The 19,380-nt window shown below is 41.3% G+C and overlaps 1 protein-coding gene across 5 annotated transcripts in view; it reads right to left on the bottom strand.

The window, feature by feature from the left end:
- Positions 1-19,380, bottom strand: part of Ica1 (islet cell autoantigen 1) — a 144,344-nt gene that overhangs the window by 18,831 nt on the left and 106,133 nt on the right. For 4 of the 5 annotated variants that reach the window (XM_031381173.1, XM_031381174.1, XM_031381170.1 and 1 more), the window contains exons 9-12: positions 9,069-9,163; positions 6,932-6,984; positions 4,003-4,065; positions 3,868-3,906 (exon numbers count right to left, since the gene is read on the bottom strand). In XM_031381173.1, the coding sequence (XP_031237033.1) occupies positions 3,868-3,906; positions 4,003-4,065; positions 6,932-6,984; positions 9,069-9,163 (250 nt within the window). Of the gene's footprint in view, positions 1-3,867; positions 3,907-4,002; positions 4,066-6,931; positions 6,985-9,068; positions 9,164-9,836; positions 9,953-19,380 lie in introns of those variants that run through there. The other variant, XM_031381175.1, reaches the window with a different exon arrangement.

A 19,380-nucleotide genomic window follows, 5' to 3' on the forward strand; every position in this document is an offset into this window, starting at 1 on the left:
TAGGGCTCTCATTTAATGTGTGTAAAGAAAAAGTGTGTCATTATTTCATAGACCACCAGCATATCCTAGCATACTGAAGGAAGAGTTTACAGGAGCAGATAAGGAATTTAATACTCGGTCTCTGTATGTCCTGAGGCAAAGCAAACAGATCTCTCCCTTGACTCTAAGGGTGACAGCAGTTGACTGTTCAGTGACTCAGGAGAAACTAGGTGCCATGTGATAGCACCTGATCGCTTTGGGCTAAAGGTTCTCTCTTAGAGCTCTGCTGGCTGCTGGATAAACTGTCATCACCATACCTGGCCAGGATGTAGAAAGGTGAGCAGATAGAGAAAGACAAACATATTTGTGAAATACGGATAATAGTTTTGTTTTGCTTTTTCATTAGCCAAGATCTTGTGGTTTTTCATAAAGGCTTGTTGATAAGGCTAGAGAGATGGCTCAGCAGTTAAAAGCACTGACTGCTCTTCCGAATGGTCCTGAGTTCAAATCCCAGCAGCCACATGGTGGCTCACAACCATCCGCAATGAGATCTGACACCCTCTTCCAGTGTGTCTGAAGATAGCTACAGTGTATTTACATATAATAATAATAAATCTTTAAACAAACAAAGGCTTGTTGATAAGATGTAGGTTAAGTTGAACTTATCAAATTTCACTTGCATATACTACATTTTTCTTCTATGTCATGTTATTTTGGCAGGGGTTGGGGGTGTCCAATATGAGGAGCACAATATGTATATATGTATGTTATAATTAGTGAATGAAGGCTACATGTCACGTGTGGTCATATGGTAACTTCAGAGCCACTTTCAAGAATCTCTGAAGGTCACTAATTCGTTATTAAAATATTTTTATATAGTGTGGCCAAATATTGGTTTTTCCATCACTTATCATTGAGTAGAAGAAAGCAGAGCTACAGTTACAGCCCCTGAGTCCTATTAAATCAGCCATTCTTGGATTAAGTGCCTTTTATTTCTTCTTTCTAGTATTTTGCATATTACAATCAGCATTTTAATTCAGAACTTAGGCCACGAGGCAGTCTTGAAAGGGCATGCATTTCACAGAGAACAGATCAGTGGGCATTCTTCTCTTCAGCCACAGGCTCTCCATGTGTTGAGAGCATCTTTATATTTGTGGCTGTGGCCTTGGAGCTGATGCCACCTACTTGGCCGAACACACAGAAGAGACAGACAGTGGATAGCATCTCTCAGGCCCAGCGCAGGGCTCTGTGGGACATCAGTGATGAAGGAACAGGGTGGCTTATGTAAGAGTGCACTTGATCAGGATGACCTGTGACTCCATCTTTCTGCCTGAGAACCAGTCCATATATTAGGGAAGAACATATCACAGATCCCTCTTTAGAACTAAAAAGCAATGGGGTATGAGAGTTGCTTTCAGTAAGATGTCAGTCTTCTTCCAATGGACCCTGGCCTACAAGAAAGCTTATGAATGCAAGTAGGTTATTGCAAGCAGTAGTATTTCTGATTTTACTTTGTAAAGAGACGCAGGCTTTAGAGTAAGTTTGTAGGATTCTATCAAAAATTTAAAAAAAATCTTTGTATAAAGCCAAAAATTTTTTTATCCCTTTTAAAGGGAGAAGGAAGCAAGCATATGGATTCCTATGTGGGGTGTGGGTACTTTGTGGTCAGAATGGGGTATAGGCTAGAGTATAGAAACAGGGGTGAGTTTTTAAAATATAATATTCTATTATCTTATATACTAACGTAAAAATATTACCTTCTCAGAAATCAAATCTACTAAAGCAATAAAATTAAGTACAGTTATAAGCAAAGAACAAGCCATATAAAGAAGTTGCTGGGGTTAGGAAGAGTATCAGTCCATCAAAATAAGATGGAGCATGCATGTGATTATTAATACATTTACTGAATGGTAAGACTGGCTGAAACTGGAGAGTAGATATTGGATGTTATACTATTCTCATAACATTTTGGTAAGATTAAATTATTTCAGTGCTCCAAAAATAATCTATAAAGGATATTTTTATTCCATTAAAGTGTTTTATTCTTCAGCCAGAGAGGCAAAAGGTCCTTACGAAAATGGGGGCCATGCATGGCAACCCACACTAACTGTTTATACTCCTCCATCTCATTACTAGGGATGATTTCTGTTTTACTAATCAAACATCATTTTGATAAAATAGTGCACAGCAGAATGCCTTTTGTAAGATATTAATAAGGCAAGCAGACTTCTGTCTCTGGGTATATATTCTCAAGCCCTGGGAAGTTCATGGCAAAGCTGTGGTGAGTTTCTATCACTGAGAGACTTTTTCTCTAGTACTCTGATTTCAGTCAGCACTTGGAAGGTTTATCTTAATTTTTAGCTTGACTGGACAGAGAGCCACTTAGCAGATGATTAAGCAGACCTCTGGGAGTATCTGTGCTTCAGAGAAAGCTAGACCACAAGTGTTTTGCCCTAATCAATAGCTGACCCATTGATAGACAAAATTCGAGTAGACAACTGGGATGTGGTGGAACCGTAGAATCCCTGAGTTGGAGGAAGTGCCTAGCTGGAAACATGTCTTTGAAAGGAGTACCTTGATGCTGGCCATTTCCTGTTACTAGGCTTTCTGGCCTCTATGAGGTAAAGAGCTTTCTTCTACGATGGCCTTCCTCCAAGATGTATCTGCCTTGCCACAAAGTAAAAAAGCAGGGAATTCAGGAGACCATGGATTGCAACTCCTGAGCCAAGGTAAACCATTCACAACAACCGTCCACCAGGTTGAGCCCAGACTGAGCCGACCCCAGTTCACAGAGGTCCACAGGGTAGCTTGGGTCAGTTTCTATGCTGTAAGAAATCGGTATGAACAGGGCAGAATGCCAATCTCCAGGTCAAGGGATACTCTGATGTTTGGCTCTGAATCTCAGGAGCATTTTTGACTCTTAGTTTATTAAAAGGAAACCTTTGATTGGATAAAAAGTGAAAGCTTGGATTATGCTGAAATTATTCAGTTTCTTTCAATCACTTAGTATCAGATGTCTCATGCATTCTCTTTTAGGGGGTTATTTAGCTGTCAGCTAAGAGGTCTAGTCTGGTGGATCAAGGAAAGTACAGCACAGTATACCATCTAGTGAACATTCATAATTTTCCTTTCTCAACTTGCCATCATTCCAAGAGTATCCCTGCATCATAAACTACAAAATATCCCTTTTATACCTGAGTCTATTCCTGACAGTTACCTGGTAAGGCTGTTGTATTTGGTTCCATTTTACAAACGAGAACAGCTGAAACTTAGAGGGTTTGTATATGAAGCAAATTGCTTAAGGCCATTGATGAGAGGATCAGTATTCAAAATCCACATGCATCTCATTTGGAAGGTTAGTTTTTCTGTTACAACATAGGACTTTTGTCATAATTTTCAGCTCTAAAAACACTATCTAATTAAATATAATAACATGATATTAAATATTGCTTGATCATAGGTAAGGCCATTTACAATGACTATCATCAATTTTTTTATGACTATAAAGCTATTAAAAAGATACGTATTAGATTTTCTTTGCATGAAAAAAAATAGAAGTTAAAAATTTAATCAACCAAAGAGTACACATGGAGGGACTCATGGCTCTGGCCATATATGTAGCAGAGGATGGCCTTATTGGGCATCAATGGGAGGAGAGACCTTTGGTCCTGTGAAGGCTCGATGCCTCAGTGTAGGGGAACGCCAGGACAGGGAAGCAGTAGTGGGTGGGTGAGGGAATACCCTCATGAAGCAGGGGGGCATGGGATGAGGTTTTCCTGGGTGGGTGGGACAGGAAAGAGGATAACATTTGCAATGTAAATAAAGAAAATATCCAATTAAGAAAAAGAAAAATCAAATTATAAACTCCAAAGAACATGTAAATCTTACCTTCCTCAGGTTTCACATCTAATAGTTCATCTATGGGTCCTTAAGAGAAGAGAAATAAAATACATTATGAGTTAATTCCTTTACATTTGGAGTTTGAGTAAATTATTAAAATTGGGAAGTTTGTCCTTAGATCACCTGAGCGTGCATCATGTCCAGAACTTTTGTCTACAGAAGACAAGATGCTTTTTTCCTCTTCAGCTGTAATAGAACACATGCAAGTGGTTATGACCAGCTCACAATGGTACGGGTTTATATTCTGTGTGTGAAGTAAATGCACACTGTCAGAAAGGATAAACAATTTAATGCAGTCAGGCAAAGCAGTGGTCCTCAGTTTACCTTTTACTTCAGCTGTTGGCTCTCAATGAATTTAAATTTGGCCACAAATCTCTGTTATGTTCAGTAGTTAACCCATACAATTCTAATATACTCTTCTCCTTTCCACTCATGGAAAAATGAATGACTTAAGTAATCGACTGTTACTTGGTATCACTAATACATTTTAACCATATGGGCCTGGTTAAGAGAAAAAGAAAGATTACTTAATAAAGAATCATTTTGTTTAAGACTTTAAACCTAATGTTTCCAAATTCTGAGAAAAGCTGCAGAGACAGAGAAAAGACTAGCCGATACTAAGGGCATGCTTGGTGGGTAAGGAGGGGAACAGGTGGTGGACAGAAGGCTTGGAAGCAGGAATAATACTTAGTATGGCACTTTAATGGAAAATACCTTTCATATTTATAAAACCCACCAAATATAGAACACCAAAAGTGAACGTTATACAAACTGTGAACTATGAGTAATACAGATGCATCTATTAGAGCTCACTGATTACACAGACCACTCTGGTGTTAGATGTGGACAGGGAAAATCTGCATAGGTGGAGACAAAGGAACATGGGAAACCTCTGTGCCTTGAACTCATTTATGCTGTGAACTAGCTGTGGCTCACAATAAAAAACAAAGCATAGATATATATGCATGTATACACACACGGTAGACAAGCCTCAAACTCAGTTTGTTTGTATGCTCACCAGACCTTCTCCAGGTCTCAGAATAAAAGACAGAACCACTTCATTATAATAGTTTTACAATCTCAAAATATTATGCAAATATCACATCCAACTACACTATATGAGGAAAAGAAAATTAGCATTTTCTTCTGCATAGTCACATGTTATACAAACTGTATATAAGCCATATAGATTTGAAACTCTTACATGAATATAATAAACTGCGGTTTATATTTTTTTCCAAAGAACTAAATATGTTCTGTTCAGTGACCTCGATTCTATGCAACATTGATGGTGCATGCCATAGGTTCACTGAGGGTCACTGAGGCAGGAAGTCTAGATTAACACAGACAGCCATTTAAGGCTACAAAAACAGGCTCCGCCTCTCCCCTACTTACTTTCCCTCAGACTCTGGAATTTAGCTTTTCTGACTTGGCCTGGTCCTTCTTGGCTCATTCCTCTCAGGCTATTCCTTTTGTTTTGGCAAGTCTTACAATAGTGTATGGCCTTAGCTTGTCCGTCAATTGCTTCAATTAAGTGAGGCCTGTGTATCTCACACACTCAGGGTGCTGGCCTTCTCTTAGGTAGCTTTCGCCAATAATGCTACAGCTGGAGATGGGAGCAGCTGATACTATCTGCTTTGCTTGTTGACTGTGAGCCTCGTTCCAGAAAGATCTGGCTATGTGTGGTGTGTAATGCTTGCTGCTTGAGCCCTGTGCTATGCTAGGAACACAAGTATTGCTAGTAAACACCTCCTGATGTGGACATGGCAAAGCCCTGTGTCTTGTGAAGCACATATGCACAAGTGGATATGAAGGAAAACAAGAATAGGGAACAAAAGAGCAAGCTTGCTTTAGTTTTTATAGACTAGGTCTTATTGAGTCCAGATGGACTAAGACTATATATGTACACACACACACACACACACACACATATACATATACATATATGCGTGAAATATATATCTGAAGATGACCTATAGTTTTTTTCCAATGTTCTTGCCTCGACCTCCCAAGCACAGATGGATTAGAGGTATGGACCACACTTGCCTGTTCTTTGTTTTGCTATTTTCTATTCTCTGCTGAAAGGCAGATTGAAAATAGAAGAGGAAGGAGTAAAGATGGGGGCCATAGGCAGGGTCAATGGTTATAGAAAGAGGAAGGGAAAGCCAGAAGTGAAGAATGGAGTGAAGAAGAAATGTGAAAGAAGAAAAAGCAAAGAACACAGCAGAAGCAAAGGTCTAGGATGTGCTTCGCTGTCCTCTCCTTTCCCTGAAGGCTTTCCACAGCTTAGCTCAAGGCAGGGAAGATGGGTGTGTCCCTACAAGGGCCTTTCTGAACAGAGGGCTGGGTGATTTTTGTTATCTACATAATATTTTTAGCTACCCATTTAATGTAAACCACCTTTCCAACTATGAGGACTTTAACAGCTGGTAAATGGTTCAGCACTGTTACATATTGGTTTTACCATAATTTTCCATTCTCTGTACCTTTATGGTAAGGAGCCAACAGAAAACCTGGCAGCAAGGGAGGAGGCAGAGATAGTAGAATGCCACAACAGAGTGCCACCCCTCATGTGTAACCCTCCTCCTAAGGTAGGCTTCAGTTTACCTTGAGGTAGTTGGCATCCAGACTTAACATGGCCTGAGGATTCACCTGGTAGGGCAAAATCTGAGCTCTCCTGTCTCCAATGAGGGAAACCCACCAGGAAATCAGCAATGACCATACCTGGAGTATGATATCGAAACTGTACCAAGACTACTCAGGCCAGTTCAGAAATGTTATCTCCTGGAAAGAAACAGCTATCTGCCAGGTTCTAATCACTTGGAGGGGGCTAAAGTCACTCACAATAGCATTTTCTGGCCATCTTGAAATATATTATCTACTGCTTAAGGGTTGATAACTTTAATAACTGGGACTACAGGAAGCAAATTAATACAGTCTTTTCTCAAGACAGAAAAGAGAGCCAAAAGGGAATTTGTGAAAAACAACAAAGTTGGGTGTTGTGCATTGAAACAGTGTCTGTGAATCAATTTAAATAGAAATTAAAACTTACTCTTACAAGTAGAGGATTCTTTGTGCTGGTTCTCATCCTCCAAAGAAATTAACCTTAAAATAAAAAGAACATTGATTTTACGCAATTTTACAAAACTGCAAATTTATGTTTATGGGACAGCTATATCTTCAGTGCAATATCTATTGCTTCACTGACAGCAACACACACACACACACACACACACACACACACACACACACAGGTTGGGAGTAGAGAGAGGGAGATGGAGATGGGGGCACTCATTTGTATGGCATAAATTTTCTGAGGAAGAAATAACATTGCGTGTACTCTGTAACATTCTATAGCATCTTCATGCACAAGTATGGCTTCATCATAAGGCACACACATAAACATCTTGATGGGTAGTTAGGGATAACTGCCATACACTCATATAGTTACCACTGGGAAAAACCATAGAAAGGGATGGTTAGACAATGGTTAATCCTGATTCCTGGGGTTAAAAAAAGAGACACCAAACTACACAGAAGGCAGAAGGCAGGGTCACTCCCAAACCCAGAGGCATGCTTGCCCACTGGAATAGCTCTCCACCACCTTGACACTCATTTATTTGCTTCTTTCTTGTGCTATGGTTCACTTTCATCTGCTACTTCTGAACAAAAGTCCTTCTAAACTTTCACTTTTCACTGTCATTGAAAATAGTGACTAGTGTACATTTTGAGCTTTCAAACAAGTACTAAGACACTTGAGAAATCTGAAATTGGTGAAAGTCAACACATCAAGACACTATGAGATCCCTTCTGGTGCAGCTAATGCGTTATTTGGACTGCATGGACTGCATTAGCTTATATGGTAAAAGGAAGATTCTTTTGGGATTTGCTCTGGGCATGGCTTCTAATGGGGCTCACTCTAGGGCCTTGCCCTTTCCAAGCCCCACTCCATCCTCCACACAATGTGTACATGAGTAGATGAATGCTCAGATGGTCACTGTACCACAGGGAGCCCCTACATTGGGCCAGCATAGAGCAGGCAGTTCCTAGATGCCCCTCACCAGGAAGCGATTGTGTGGATCCAGATCACATCCTATGGTCTGTTGAAGAGTGAAAACTTGTCTGTGTTCTACACCAGAGAAAATTGTCAGGATTTTCTTTAAAACTCAAAAGGGGCTAATGTTGGGAGCAAATATTTCTATGGGACAAAATACACATCCCACACATCTGAAGCTTCCTTAGAACTTACAATAAAAATGTCAGCCTGTCTAACCATAAAATTGTCTAAGTTCTGGAGGTGTGCAGAGGAGGAAGAGACTGGGGGAATAATGCTTCCTGTCCTTCCCAGGTCAGGCAGCTCAGAGTGACCACTGTTCATCTCCACAGACATTGCCACACATTCAAAGTTCCTTCTCCCTGTGTCACGTTAGGGATCATGTGCTACAAATTCACCTTGGTGTTTCTAAATAAGAAAAGGCGAAAACAGAGGCAGGGGAGCCACTTCCTGATGTGTTAGTATGGCAGCTCGCATCTGGACACACCATACTAGGTCCACACAGTTCCACATGTAAGAGGTTTTATTGGGAGAGAGAGAGAGAGAGAAGGGGTGGCAACAGAAAGAGAAGAGGGATATATATATATTCATTCATATATATATATATATGGGTGGTAACGTGGTGGCTGCAGGTAAAGGTGGGAGGTGAGCCCAATGGATTCTGGGAATATGGTGGCTGTTGCCTTGGCAACAGGTCTGTGAGGCCTATGTGATGTCTTGAGTTTCAGAGGCCCTGATGCCAACACTTCCCACTCTCTGGGCTATTCTTTTCTTCAGAGAAGAGAGAGAATAAAAGGCAGAGCCATGAAGGAAGAGAGTCACAACCCCACACACTTTTAGACTACACACATGGCTAAGCAATTTCATAAGCCACAGACTTCTAGAAGAGAAAAGGTGGGGAATTTCCCTGTCTAGCATATCTTGTGAGTGTTGATGACAACAAATGGGGGTCATAACCAGAAACCAGAGAGGACATGGAGATCAAAGTATGGGGACACTTGCCTTGTCTAGCTAGTAAACTCCTCACAAGGGAATAGCATAGTGAGGACATGGTGGACCCCTCCAGTCAGTGGCCTCACCTGGGCTTGCCATGAGGAAGGAAATGTCTATCAAGAGGAAGGAGCCTGGGACTTACTGCCTTGGTTCTGGTGCCACAGCCTCCCGGTTCTCCCTCCGGGAGCTCTTCTTCCCTTCTTTCTCAACTAGCTTTTTCATAGGGTCTTGTAAGCTCTTGATCATAAGCCACGGGTAGGGAAAAAAGAAAAAAGAAAAAGCAAAGAATGTTAAAGAAAAATCATCAGTAAAAATACTCACCTGCTGTCAGTGTCCATATCTACCCTCAGAGCCGGAGCTTTGAGGAGGTTGTCCCAGGCAAGGACACAGGGAAAGGTTTCTATGGGAAAGTAGCAGTGTTCTCAGACAGAGCCGAGGATTAAGGCTCACAAGGGAGGGTTGATTTGCCACTGGATTTATGTTTCCCCCTTTGTGATAAGCTACCCAGAAAAGATCTTTTGGTTACTGTTGGAAGTAACCAACTTTCCAACTTCAGCATACAGCTATGATAAACACTATTCTTCCTGAGGTCCACACTCTGACACAGTATAAGCTTCCACTGAAGTTGAGACGACTGCATTTTATTTTTAATTTTGTTTGTTATTTTGTAATTTGAAACCTATCTTTAAAAAACGGTAGACAACAACAAATGTATGTTTGTATATGTATATATATATACATATATTTATATATCAGAAAATATATATACATATATATACTGTATATTATAAAAAACCAAAATAGTATCTTAACATATTCTGACAGTTTAATTCCTACAAAAGGACAGAGCAGGTTTTTCTAAGTCTGTGTAGATTAAGAACAGGCAAGAGTCTTTTTTTTTGGCACATCATTTGCTAGAGTTACTATTTTAAAGGTTTATTAAACATTTAAGGAAAGTTGGGTTTTTTTTTTTGTTGTTGTTATAAAGAAGCAACTCCTTACAAACTGCACGCCAGTAGAAGAGACCTAGAAAGAGAAAGCAAATGTTTCTTTAACAATGAATAATGACTTATACAAAAAGATTTCTATTTTGGGCCCTAATTAAAATACAAACCTACAAGCACAAAAGGAATATCTCAAGATATTTAGTCTTCTCAGAACTACTAAAGTCCAGTTCTCATCCTCTGGGCCTCCCTGCCTTTCTATCCTGGCTCTTGTGTTCTTTTCTCCACGGTGACACACAGAGGGAGGCAGGCAGGCTTCAGGGCCAATGCGGATTGATTAGTGATGGCTGACTGGAGGCCTGGGTGAAGACACTCTAAGGCTGTGTCCAGGAAAAGCATAGCTGAGGCCGACTTTGGAGTCTGCCACGGACACCAGATGGATACTGGTGTTTTACCCCCAACTGCCAGCCTCATTTCACTCCCTGTACTGAGTAATTTTCCGAAAATACCAATGTCATCATGCTGCCCTTGTTCTCAAGACTTGATAATCGTTCCTTACTTCTTGCCATTCCTAATCTAAAACTAACACTCTCCCCCCGCCCTCTTTCTTTCTCTCTCTGCTTGATTTTTAGTCATCCCAAATGCCAGGCTACCTCCAGTCTCTCTGTTGCTTCCCACTATCTGCAAAGCATGAGCTCTCTATTCAGTTGGAGCTGCCTCCTGGGGGGGGGGTGTCTCCCGTGTACTTATTGTTCCTGTCCTATCTTTGTTCTTAGTTGCTCTCCCTCAGAAATCCTGAGTCCTTTCAAAGCCCACATCAATTACTGCTACTTTCCACACAACTTCACTGGGCACTCCAGATTTAAGAACATCCTTCTGACGCCAATTCGCATTAACAGTCTGATCAGTGTATGTCTTTTTATAGATACTCTGTACCAACACAATTCCTGTATAAAAATACAGTAGAGTTGAAACTACAGAGTATGTATTGCAAACATTTAATACTAAATTAAAGTATACAGATATGCATCCAACTCACCAATATTCTAAAGTGGGGTCATGGTATTTTAATTTTTTGTCATAAGCATTTATTCATTTTGTATGTATGGGGGTGGCCATGGTACATGTGTGTAGAGCAGAGGACAACTTGTAGAAACAGTTCTCTCCTTTTACCACATGGGCTCTAGAGATCAACCTCAGCTTGTGGAGCTTGTCAGCAAGTGCCTTTCCCCATAAGCCATGAGGTCTCTTTATTGAGTCTGTGTCTCTTGATTTAAGCTCTGCATAAAGCCTGCCTATGCAGCATTGCTATTACTTTTAAGTTCTTTTTTTTTTTTTTTAATTTTATGTATGATGAGTACACTGTAGCTGTCTTCAGACACACCAGAGGAGGGCATCGGGTCCTAGTACAGATGGTTGTGAGCCACCATGTGATTGCTGGAAATTGAACTCAGGACCTCTGGGAAACAGTCAATGCTCTTATTCACTGAGCCATTTCTCCAGCCCTTTTTAAGATTTATTTATTTTTATTTATTTACTGCCGTTATTTTTAATAACTCCCTGCCTCTGGATGTTAAATTGGTATGTTCATTTAAAAAATATTTTTGGGGTGTCTACCTCGTATAAGATGTTGTTTGGGATACTTTGGATGTCAGTCAAAAGAAAAATTATCAGCAAGGGAGATGCCTAGGCAGATCATTTAAACAGGGAGATAAGACCATCAGACCATTATTTCAGTGAATGGGGATGAATGTCATCTCTCAAAGAGATGACACTTCAACTGAGAGTAAATGACAAGCAGGAACCAGTCTCACATACAGCTCAATGAGAAACTTAAATACAAAAGCCCAAAGGTATAGGCCAGTCTGTGTGGAAAAGTCACTGGGGCCATGCTGTAACTGGCAAGAGTAGAAGTCTTCGGAGACCCCCACAATGTGGCCAGCAGTGTCTCCCAGGGAGAGCATTCGCTGTGGCACTGGCCATTTTGCCTCCTTTGTACTGTCTCTCGATGCATAACAACTACACACAGCACATGATCATTGTGTGCTGCAGCCTGGACCTGTAGGAAAAATGCTACAATGGACAGGGTGAGAGCAAATGAGACAGTGGGTCCAGATTGTATTCTAGACAGTTTTGTTGTACATACAAAAAAAAAAAATCCAGTAAAAGTAGTGTGAACATATGTGTGCGTCACATGGGAGTGTGTGTGTATGTGTTAGAGTTGTGTAACCATAAATGGGAGTTCATCGGATGTCAAAAACATACTCTTTTCCATACATTTGCCAATCACAGCATCTCTCTCTCTCTTGTCTCTATGCAGCTGTATTCTTCATAGAATGGCTCAGTTCTGATCAGAGTGAAGGCTGGAGTGTTTTCAGCCAATGCTCAGGACTCACTTTTAGATCTTGTGACACTTGCCCAGGCCTCCTGGTTCGCTCAATTATCTCCTCATTGTGTTTCCTTTTTGTCAATCAACATTGGGCAGGCCATGGACATGTCTGCTTCAGTGGGCTGCGTCTAGCTGCCACAGCCCCTGTCTAAACCCCCAAGATGCCCTTGACAGTTCCATGGTTATCATCCCTCCTGTCTCCAGCCAACCTCCCCTCCTGACCACACTGGAGCAGCTCTCAGACAATCCCTTTGTAATGTAAACCACTCCTTGCCTCTTTTCAAGCCTTTCCCCCGTTGGGCCATTACCAGGGACTCAATTGTTGGCCCCCTGTCACCACAGTCACACGTAAGACACTATTGTGCATTCCCAACCGAATGGCTGCAGTTCCAATTGCTACTTTAATTTACTATTAATAATTCCTGTGACAATGCTCTTCTCGTCCTACATTACTATTGTCCCTATGATAATTTGGTTTCTGAAGCCTGGCAAATGGTAAAATTCGTACTTGTTGGTTAAAAAGATTAATGCAATGTTCACCATCAACAGCTACATCTATTTAGCTAAGAAATGTAAACGTTCAGGGGAAAACTCTGAAAAGGCATAGAACACTATAAGGAAAACGAATGTAAGCACATTAGCTTATTTATTCACTTTGAGAATTTCGAGTGAAGGAAAACATTGTATTCACACACATCTCAGCTTACGTGAAATACAATCCACATGCCACAGGATTCAAACGCTCCAAAGTTGTAAGTCAAAGATTTATAATATATCCACAGAGTTATACACGCATCAGAACAATCAATGTTTTGAACACTGACAATGGGCTTGCTACCATAAGGCTTGGAGATCAAACAAAGCAAAATCAAAAAGGCAAAAGAGCAGAACCACCCAAGAAGCTTGTCTCTGAGGAAAAATGGCACTCACTGAAGGGAGCCTCTAACAGAAAGTTAGAAAGCTCAGGTCCTAATCTCACCTGAAATTTAGTTTATTGTGTGACTGTCCAAGGCATGCCATTCTGTGGCGTGGAGAATAATTTCCTGCCTCAACCAAGGTCAGTGGGGAGGAGGTAGACAGTTGGGGTTGCTAAGGGTTAGGGATGTTGCAAATGAATTTTTCTGATTATTTTGAAGTCCCACAACCCCAGTTAAAAAACACTTGACCCTAACAGCCCCCTGCAGAAGTGACAGCATTTTCTGAGTAACATGAATCCATGTTCTGGCAAAATGAACAAGAAAGGTCCTGCGGCTGCATGTGAAGAGATAGCCCTCAGACAGAACCACTTCCGGTCGCTGCCTATGGAAGCCACATTTGAATCCATGGCCAGAAGAGAAAACTCTAAAGCAAGTGCTTCTAAACCTCACCCAGTCAGTCCTTCCCTCAAACTGTCTGTGGACATCATTGCCCCTCAGCTGTGCCCAGCATCCCTCCCCTGACTGAAAGCGCCTTTGCGGATGAAAGGGCCACTGCAGGCTAAGTAACCTGTCCTTGGTCAGGCTGCAGCAACAGGCTAATAATTTCCATCAATGCACAAATGGCTTCAGGAAGCACACACACAATATAGAAGATCAGCGTGACAAAGGAAATGTGCAGACCTGGCTTGCAAAAACGTCTTAAAAAGGAAACAGCTTAATATAATAAAGGGAATTACTACTTCCTGTATTAGGAAAATAAAGGCGGCAGCAACAGTCATCTGAAAGAAAGCAAAACTACTCAACAAAACAAATTCCTCAGACAAAGGGCCAGCAGCCAGTTCTAAGAACCCAGACGGAGGCCCACCTTACACAACTGGGTAACATTTCCTGTCCTCCTTAATTAGACACTTCATTCTCTTACGCTACTTTCCATTAATTACACTGTACGCATACAGAGGTGCCAAATAGTTGTCAGGAAAAGGAAACAAAAGCACTTAAAATAGTTTTGCATGGTCAAAAAGATGCTGCATTCAGCTGGGTGTGTGCGCGCGCGTATGTTTGTGTTTATATAATTGGTACCACATGAGAAATAAAAAGTGGAGGACATGATGTGTACCAGCCACGCAGTTCATGGACATTGAGAACATATGTCCCCCTCTTCCCCACCACACACGTCCCCCACCATGTACAAATGACACCATATTAATCTAGTACTAGAGACAATTTTGAACTGAACTGCAGAACAACAGACCCAAGTAAAACTAGAGGGAAAAATCCCCATCATAAAGACATATATACTCTTATGCTTTAAAGTAGCACAGGGACTTGTTCCTGGGAAGACATTACAGAGTGCTGGGGGGAAGACGGGGTCCTTGGATGGCTATCAAGCAGTGCTTTGACATGAACACAGTTCTCATCATTCTCAGGCCTCAGTTTACCCACCAGAACATGGAGGTAATCTATAGCACCAAATACTACAGACCACCTTCTTGTCAGGACCCTGAAGGGTCTTGAGCAGTGTTTCTCAACCTGTGGGTCGTGACCCTTCTGGGGTCAATGGAACCTTTCAACGGGTCACCCAAGACCTTTGGAAAACACCAATATTTTTACATTATAATCCATAATGTTTATGAATTACATAAATTCATGAATTAATTTATTCATAAGAGTTGTGAAGTAGCACTGGAAATAATTTTGTGGTTGGGGGTTACCACAACCTGAGGAACTGTATTGAAGGACCTCAGCATTCAGAAGGTTGGGAACCACTGGTCTAAAGGGTGGCTGATGCCTTCAGTCCTGTATTCTAGACTCCACGTTCACACCCTCCAGCTTCAAGTAGCCTCAGAAACACTGCTTGTCTCCTGACGTGGAAGTGGAGGCTCAGAGAGATGAAGTAATTTGCTTCAGGCCATTCAGCCACACACAAATAGAAGCTCTATCTGAATGTGTCTTTAAAGTTGCACAATTTAAGGAAATGTCTTGAACAACCAAGTCAAGGTCATTGACTCAGCGTCCCCTTTAATGAGAAGTGTTGAGGATACAGAGGGGACTCCATTCCACTTTCTCAGAGAGGAGTCCCATGTTCCCAGATATTTGAGGGGCTGTCACATAAATTACTGTTTTCACCCACAAGAGAAAACTTCAAAGTGTGATTGTTAGTTGGAAGCTATGGCTGTACTTTTTAAAAGTGGCATTTCTGCTCTTTCCTGCCCACCTGCTTCACAGCCAGAACTACCCGTGGGAAGCGGTTCCTAGCAGGGTGGTAAAAGCCTGAACTTTGCTGTTCCCAGATCTAGCGCACAAGCACAGAGCCTTGGGCAAATTACTAGCTGTCTCTGGGCTCTGGTTTCATTTGAAACATGGGAATAAGACTGAACATACTCAAGTGCTCTGAAGATAATTTGAGGGTTAAATAAAATACAGACATTTTCTACCTGTTAATGCTGAACCTAACAGTGTCATTGATTGCAATCCCATCCCTGGAACATTTAAGACTCACACATACCATATGAAAATGTTCCTAGACATTATTTCATAGCAAGTGTCTGGCACAGAAAAACTATACAGTGGGGTTATTTTTTTTTTCCTGTCCAGCAGAGAGAAGTTTGGGAAGAAGGAACGGGGGCAGAAGCCCCAGGCTGTTTTAAGGAGAGCCTGAGTGACCAGCTGCCAGGGAGAAATAATGCCAATCACCATAAGGCAGAGATGGCCAACGACAGACAAAACTCTGGCTTGCCCAGCTTGGATTTCAGTGGTGGTCCTGGTTAGCTCATCCATTCATTCCCTCTTCCCCAGTGACTGAGATATCTCCCCAAACCTGTTCTTTCCAAGGATCTGGCCTGAAGCAGTTTGGGGGGAAAAAAGGAAGGAAAAAAAAAAGGAAGAAGGAAAAAAAAATGAGGCAAAAGCTTTGCTAAGTACCCTGAGAGCAAAACTTGAAAGTCTAAAAGGATATTCTGGATGCTTGCCACGAGTAATTGCCTTGTTGGGACTGTTAACTAAAATAGCATTGCAGAGATATTTACCCAATTTTCATAAAAACTATTATGGCATTATTTTCAAAGCAAGTAACTACAGAGCCATGTGGCCTGTCGGTAAATGCTCAGATGACTAGCTGAGAAATGTGAAGGTGGGTGGAAGGAGGCTGCTAGGCATATGAATTTGAGAAAAACAAAATTCAGAAAAGGATGTTTTGGTCTTTTTAAAGCTAGGAATATTTTGGTCTCCAGAATGATGTTCCATGCCTCGGTCCTGGGACTCACACCCCAGAGAGAAGGGAGGAACCACCATGGCTGTTCCAGTGGTTATTTTTGAACATGCTTGGAGTTGAGTTTTTAAGTTCAGGTTCCTTAGAGGTAAATCTTGGCCCAGGTCAAGAGTTAAGTTGCAAAGCCAATTTATATTGGTTAGAGCCTGCCTGGCTGAAGAGATGGCACACCCTCATGCCTTTCTGGCTCTTCTGTCCCTGGTGGGAATTATTTGAGAGCTGACCAAGGCCTGTGAGGTTGAAGGACAGGTTTACGAAATGGAACTGCCAGGTGTCCAGTGGAAACCAGGGAGGGGTGGGCTATGTGAGCCCTAGGTTGAAGCCTGCTAAGATTCCCCACTGACACCCTTGCCTGTGAGACTGGTCGTGAAACCCAACCGTCTGGGATGAAAATGGTAATAACTGAAACTGGACTGCTTGACCTTGCAGTTTTCTTCTGATGTGCTGTCCGTGGCTGACTTCTGGATCCATGTAGAACTCTTAGTAAGTACATCTCCATCGTCGCCACTAGTGTTGCTGGAGGCCTTACTTACTGGAGGTCTACTTCTATCCCCATCACAGCCACTGCTGATACGACCCTCTGTGCCAGCACCATTGTCACCAGGACTTCCTTCCCCATCATCACTCCCATCAGCTCATCACCAGCAACCTGCGACCTTTTTTTTTTTTTTTTTTTTTTTGGTTTTTTGAGACAGGGTTTCTCTGTGTAGCCCTGGCTGTCCTGGAACTCACTCTGTAGACCAGGCTGGCCTCGAACCCAGAAATCCACCTGCCTCTGCCTCCCAAGTGCTGGGATTAAAGGCGTGCGCCACCACCGCCCGGCTTCCTGCTACCATTTTAATCACCAACACCTACACCAACCATCATCATTATCATCAGCAGCAGCAGCAGCAATTCCTCCACTATCATGTTAGTCAACAACACCCACAGCAACACCAACATGGTCTTCACGTTCACAGCCTCTTCTACCGCCTCACTTGTACCATCACCACCACCACCACCACCATCAGCAGCAGCAGCAGCAGCAGCAGTTCCTCTACTACCACCTTATTATCGCTGCCCTCACATCACCACTGGCATGGCTGGGCATCGGTGTGGCTGGTCTGGCTGTGTGTGCTTTTATATACTTTATCGTACAATCCGAGAATATGCAGAGCAAAGTGGAAAAACCCGCTGTTCCTTCCAAAAACCACTGAAATGAAGTGTGTCTTGGGGCTATACTCTGAAACTGACCATCTCTGTTAGACCCAAGCACTCCAATGTCTTCAAAAAATAAAACCAAAAATCTCCTCCCAGCAGCACTTGGGAGTGTGCAAGTGTGAAGAGAAAGAATTTCAGGTCAACTCAGTTAGCCTAGTGAAACACTGGCCCAGAGAAAAGTTAAAAAACAAATGTGGCCCAACTCTTCCCAGGAAATCCCCTTCAATACCTACAATATCTTCTTTTGTCATATTCTTTAAAATATATAAACTATTATAACAATAAAAATGAGTATTATAAAAATTGTTTGATATACAGCAATAATCAATTGAAGTCTTATGTAGATGCTTGTCAACCACAATACTGAAAATACATACATTTTTCTCAATATAAATTTTAAATAACTCCAAACATATTAACTGTATATTTCAAAATAATAAATCACTACTAGTATTTTCTTAAATGAACATAAATATATAAAGTCTTTTTGTTTGTTTGTTTGTTTGTTTTGTATTGGGAAACAAGAATGTGATTTAATTCTATTTACTTAAAATATGTCTTTAAATGTTAATAAATTTAGATAAATTGAAATCATGTAACTTTTCTCATCATAATGCAATAAAATGTAAAAAAAGAAAAAAAAAACCAAAAAAACAAATGTGGCAGGATCATACACACCTATAATCCAGTACTTGGGAGGCCGAAGTAGGAGGATTGTGAGTTTAAAGTCAGTGCAGTTTAAGATTCTGTCTCAAAGAATTGAACTGCAATTCAGACAGCCCCATAATGCAAACACAGGAAGGGGGGCATGCTGGCCCTCAACCCGTCTTCAGAAGTATGTGTCCCTGTTGTAACGGGCTCAGGCCCCACCCTCAGTTGTAAAGGGCCCACTCCTTACCCTAATATCCCTATAAAAATGCCCAACTCCACCCACTGCCAGAACACCAGATAGAAAAGGAATGGCAATTGATGCAAATGGAATTGTAGATGATCCAGGGAAAAGCCACTTGACTCCTCTGTGGCTGTTGCCTGCCCTGGACCCATGGAGAAATGGAGAAATGATATCCCGGAAGGATGAAGTAAACAACCACATCTAAGGGCTGGCAACTTACGACAGGCACTTCTCTCCTAAAAAGACAGAATTTCATTTAATTTCTTTAAAAAGCTTTAAGCTCTGAGCCCAAATTGCTCCCCTGAAAAGGGACAACGCTTTCCAGATTCAGCAAGTAACATTCTCTGCCTGTCCCCAGAACATGATAATTCCTGCCATGTGAAGGACTGTCCCAGATTTGGGATAAATATACAATGAATACATTGATGGCAGATAATTTATATAGGATATGCACAGTTACTAACATTTTAATAAATCAATAAGTGCTTGTATTTGAAAATAGAAGCAAGGGAAAACTTGCCTTTTACTGGCAACTACTTAGAATGCTTCTATTTTAAGTTGGAGGCATTAGAATGATCAGTTTTACATTTTTGTAAGATTACATCTCAACGCTAAATTTTCCATAATGTTGAATGCTAAAATGTAGCCTTAAATTGAAATGATTCTATGCCCTCCCTAAGGAAGAATCAATATAATCACATCAGGCCTGGACCAAAACAGTGTTAGCTGTTCCATGAAGCATTCCCATTAAACAGTCAAAGCCATCATTTGAATGTTTTGAAAGATGTATGAGGTAGAGATTCATTTTTATAATGAACTTATTTAACAAAAGAACTATTTTATA

This window comes from Mastomys coucha, unplaced genomic scaffold (assembly GCF_008632895.1).
Source record: "Mastomys coucha isolate ucsf_1 unplaced genomic scaffold, UCSF_Mcou_1 pScaffold20, whole genome shotgun sequence".
In the NCBI taxonomy this organism is placed as follows: domain Eukaryota; kingdom Metazoa; phylum Chordata; class Mammalia; order Rodentia; family Muridae; genus Mastomys; species Mastomys coucha.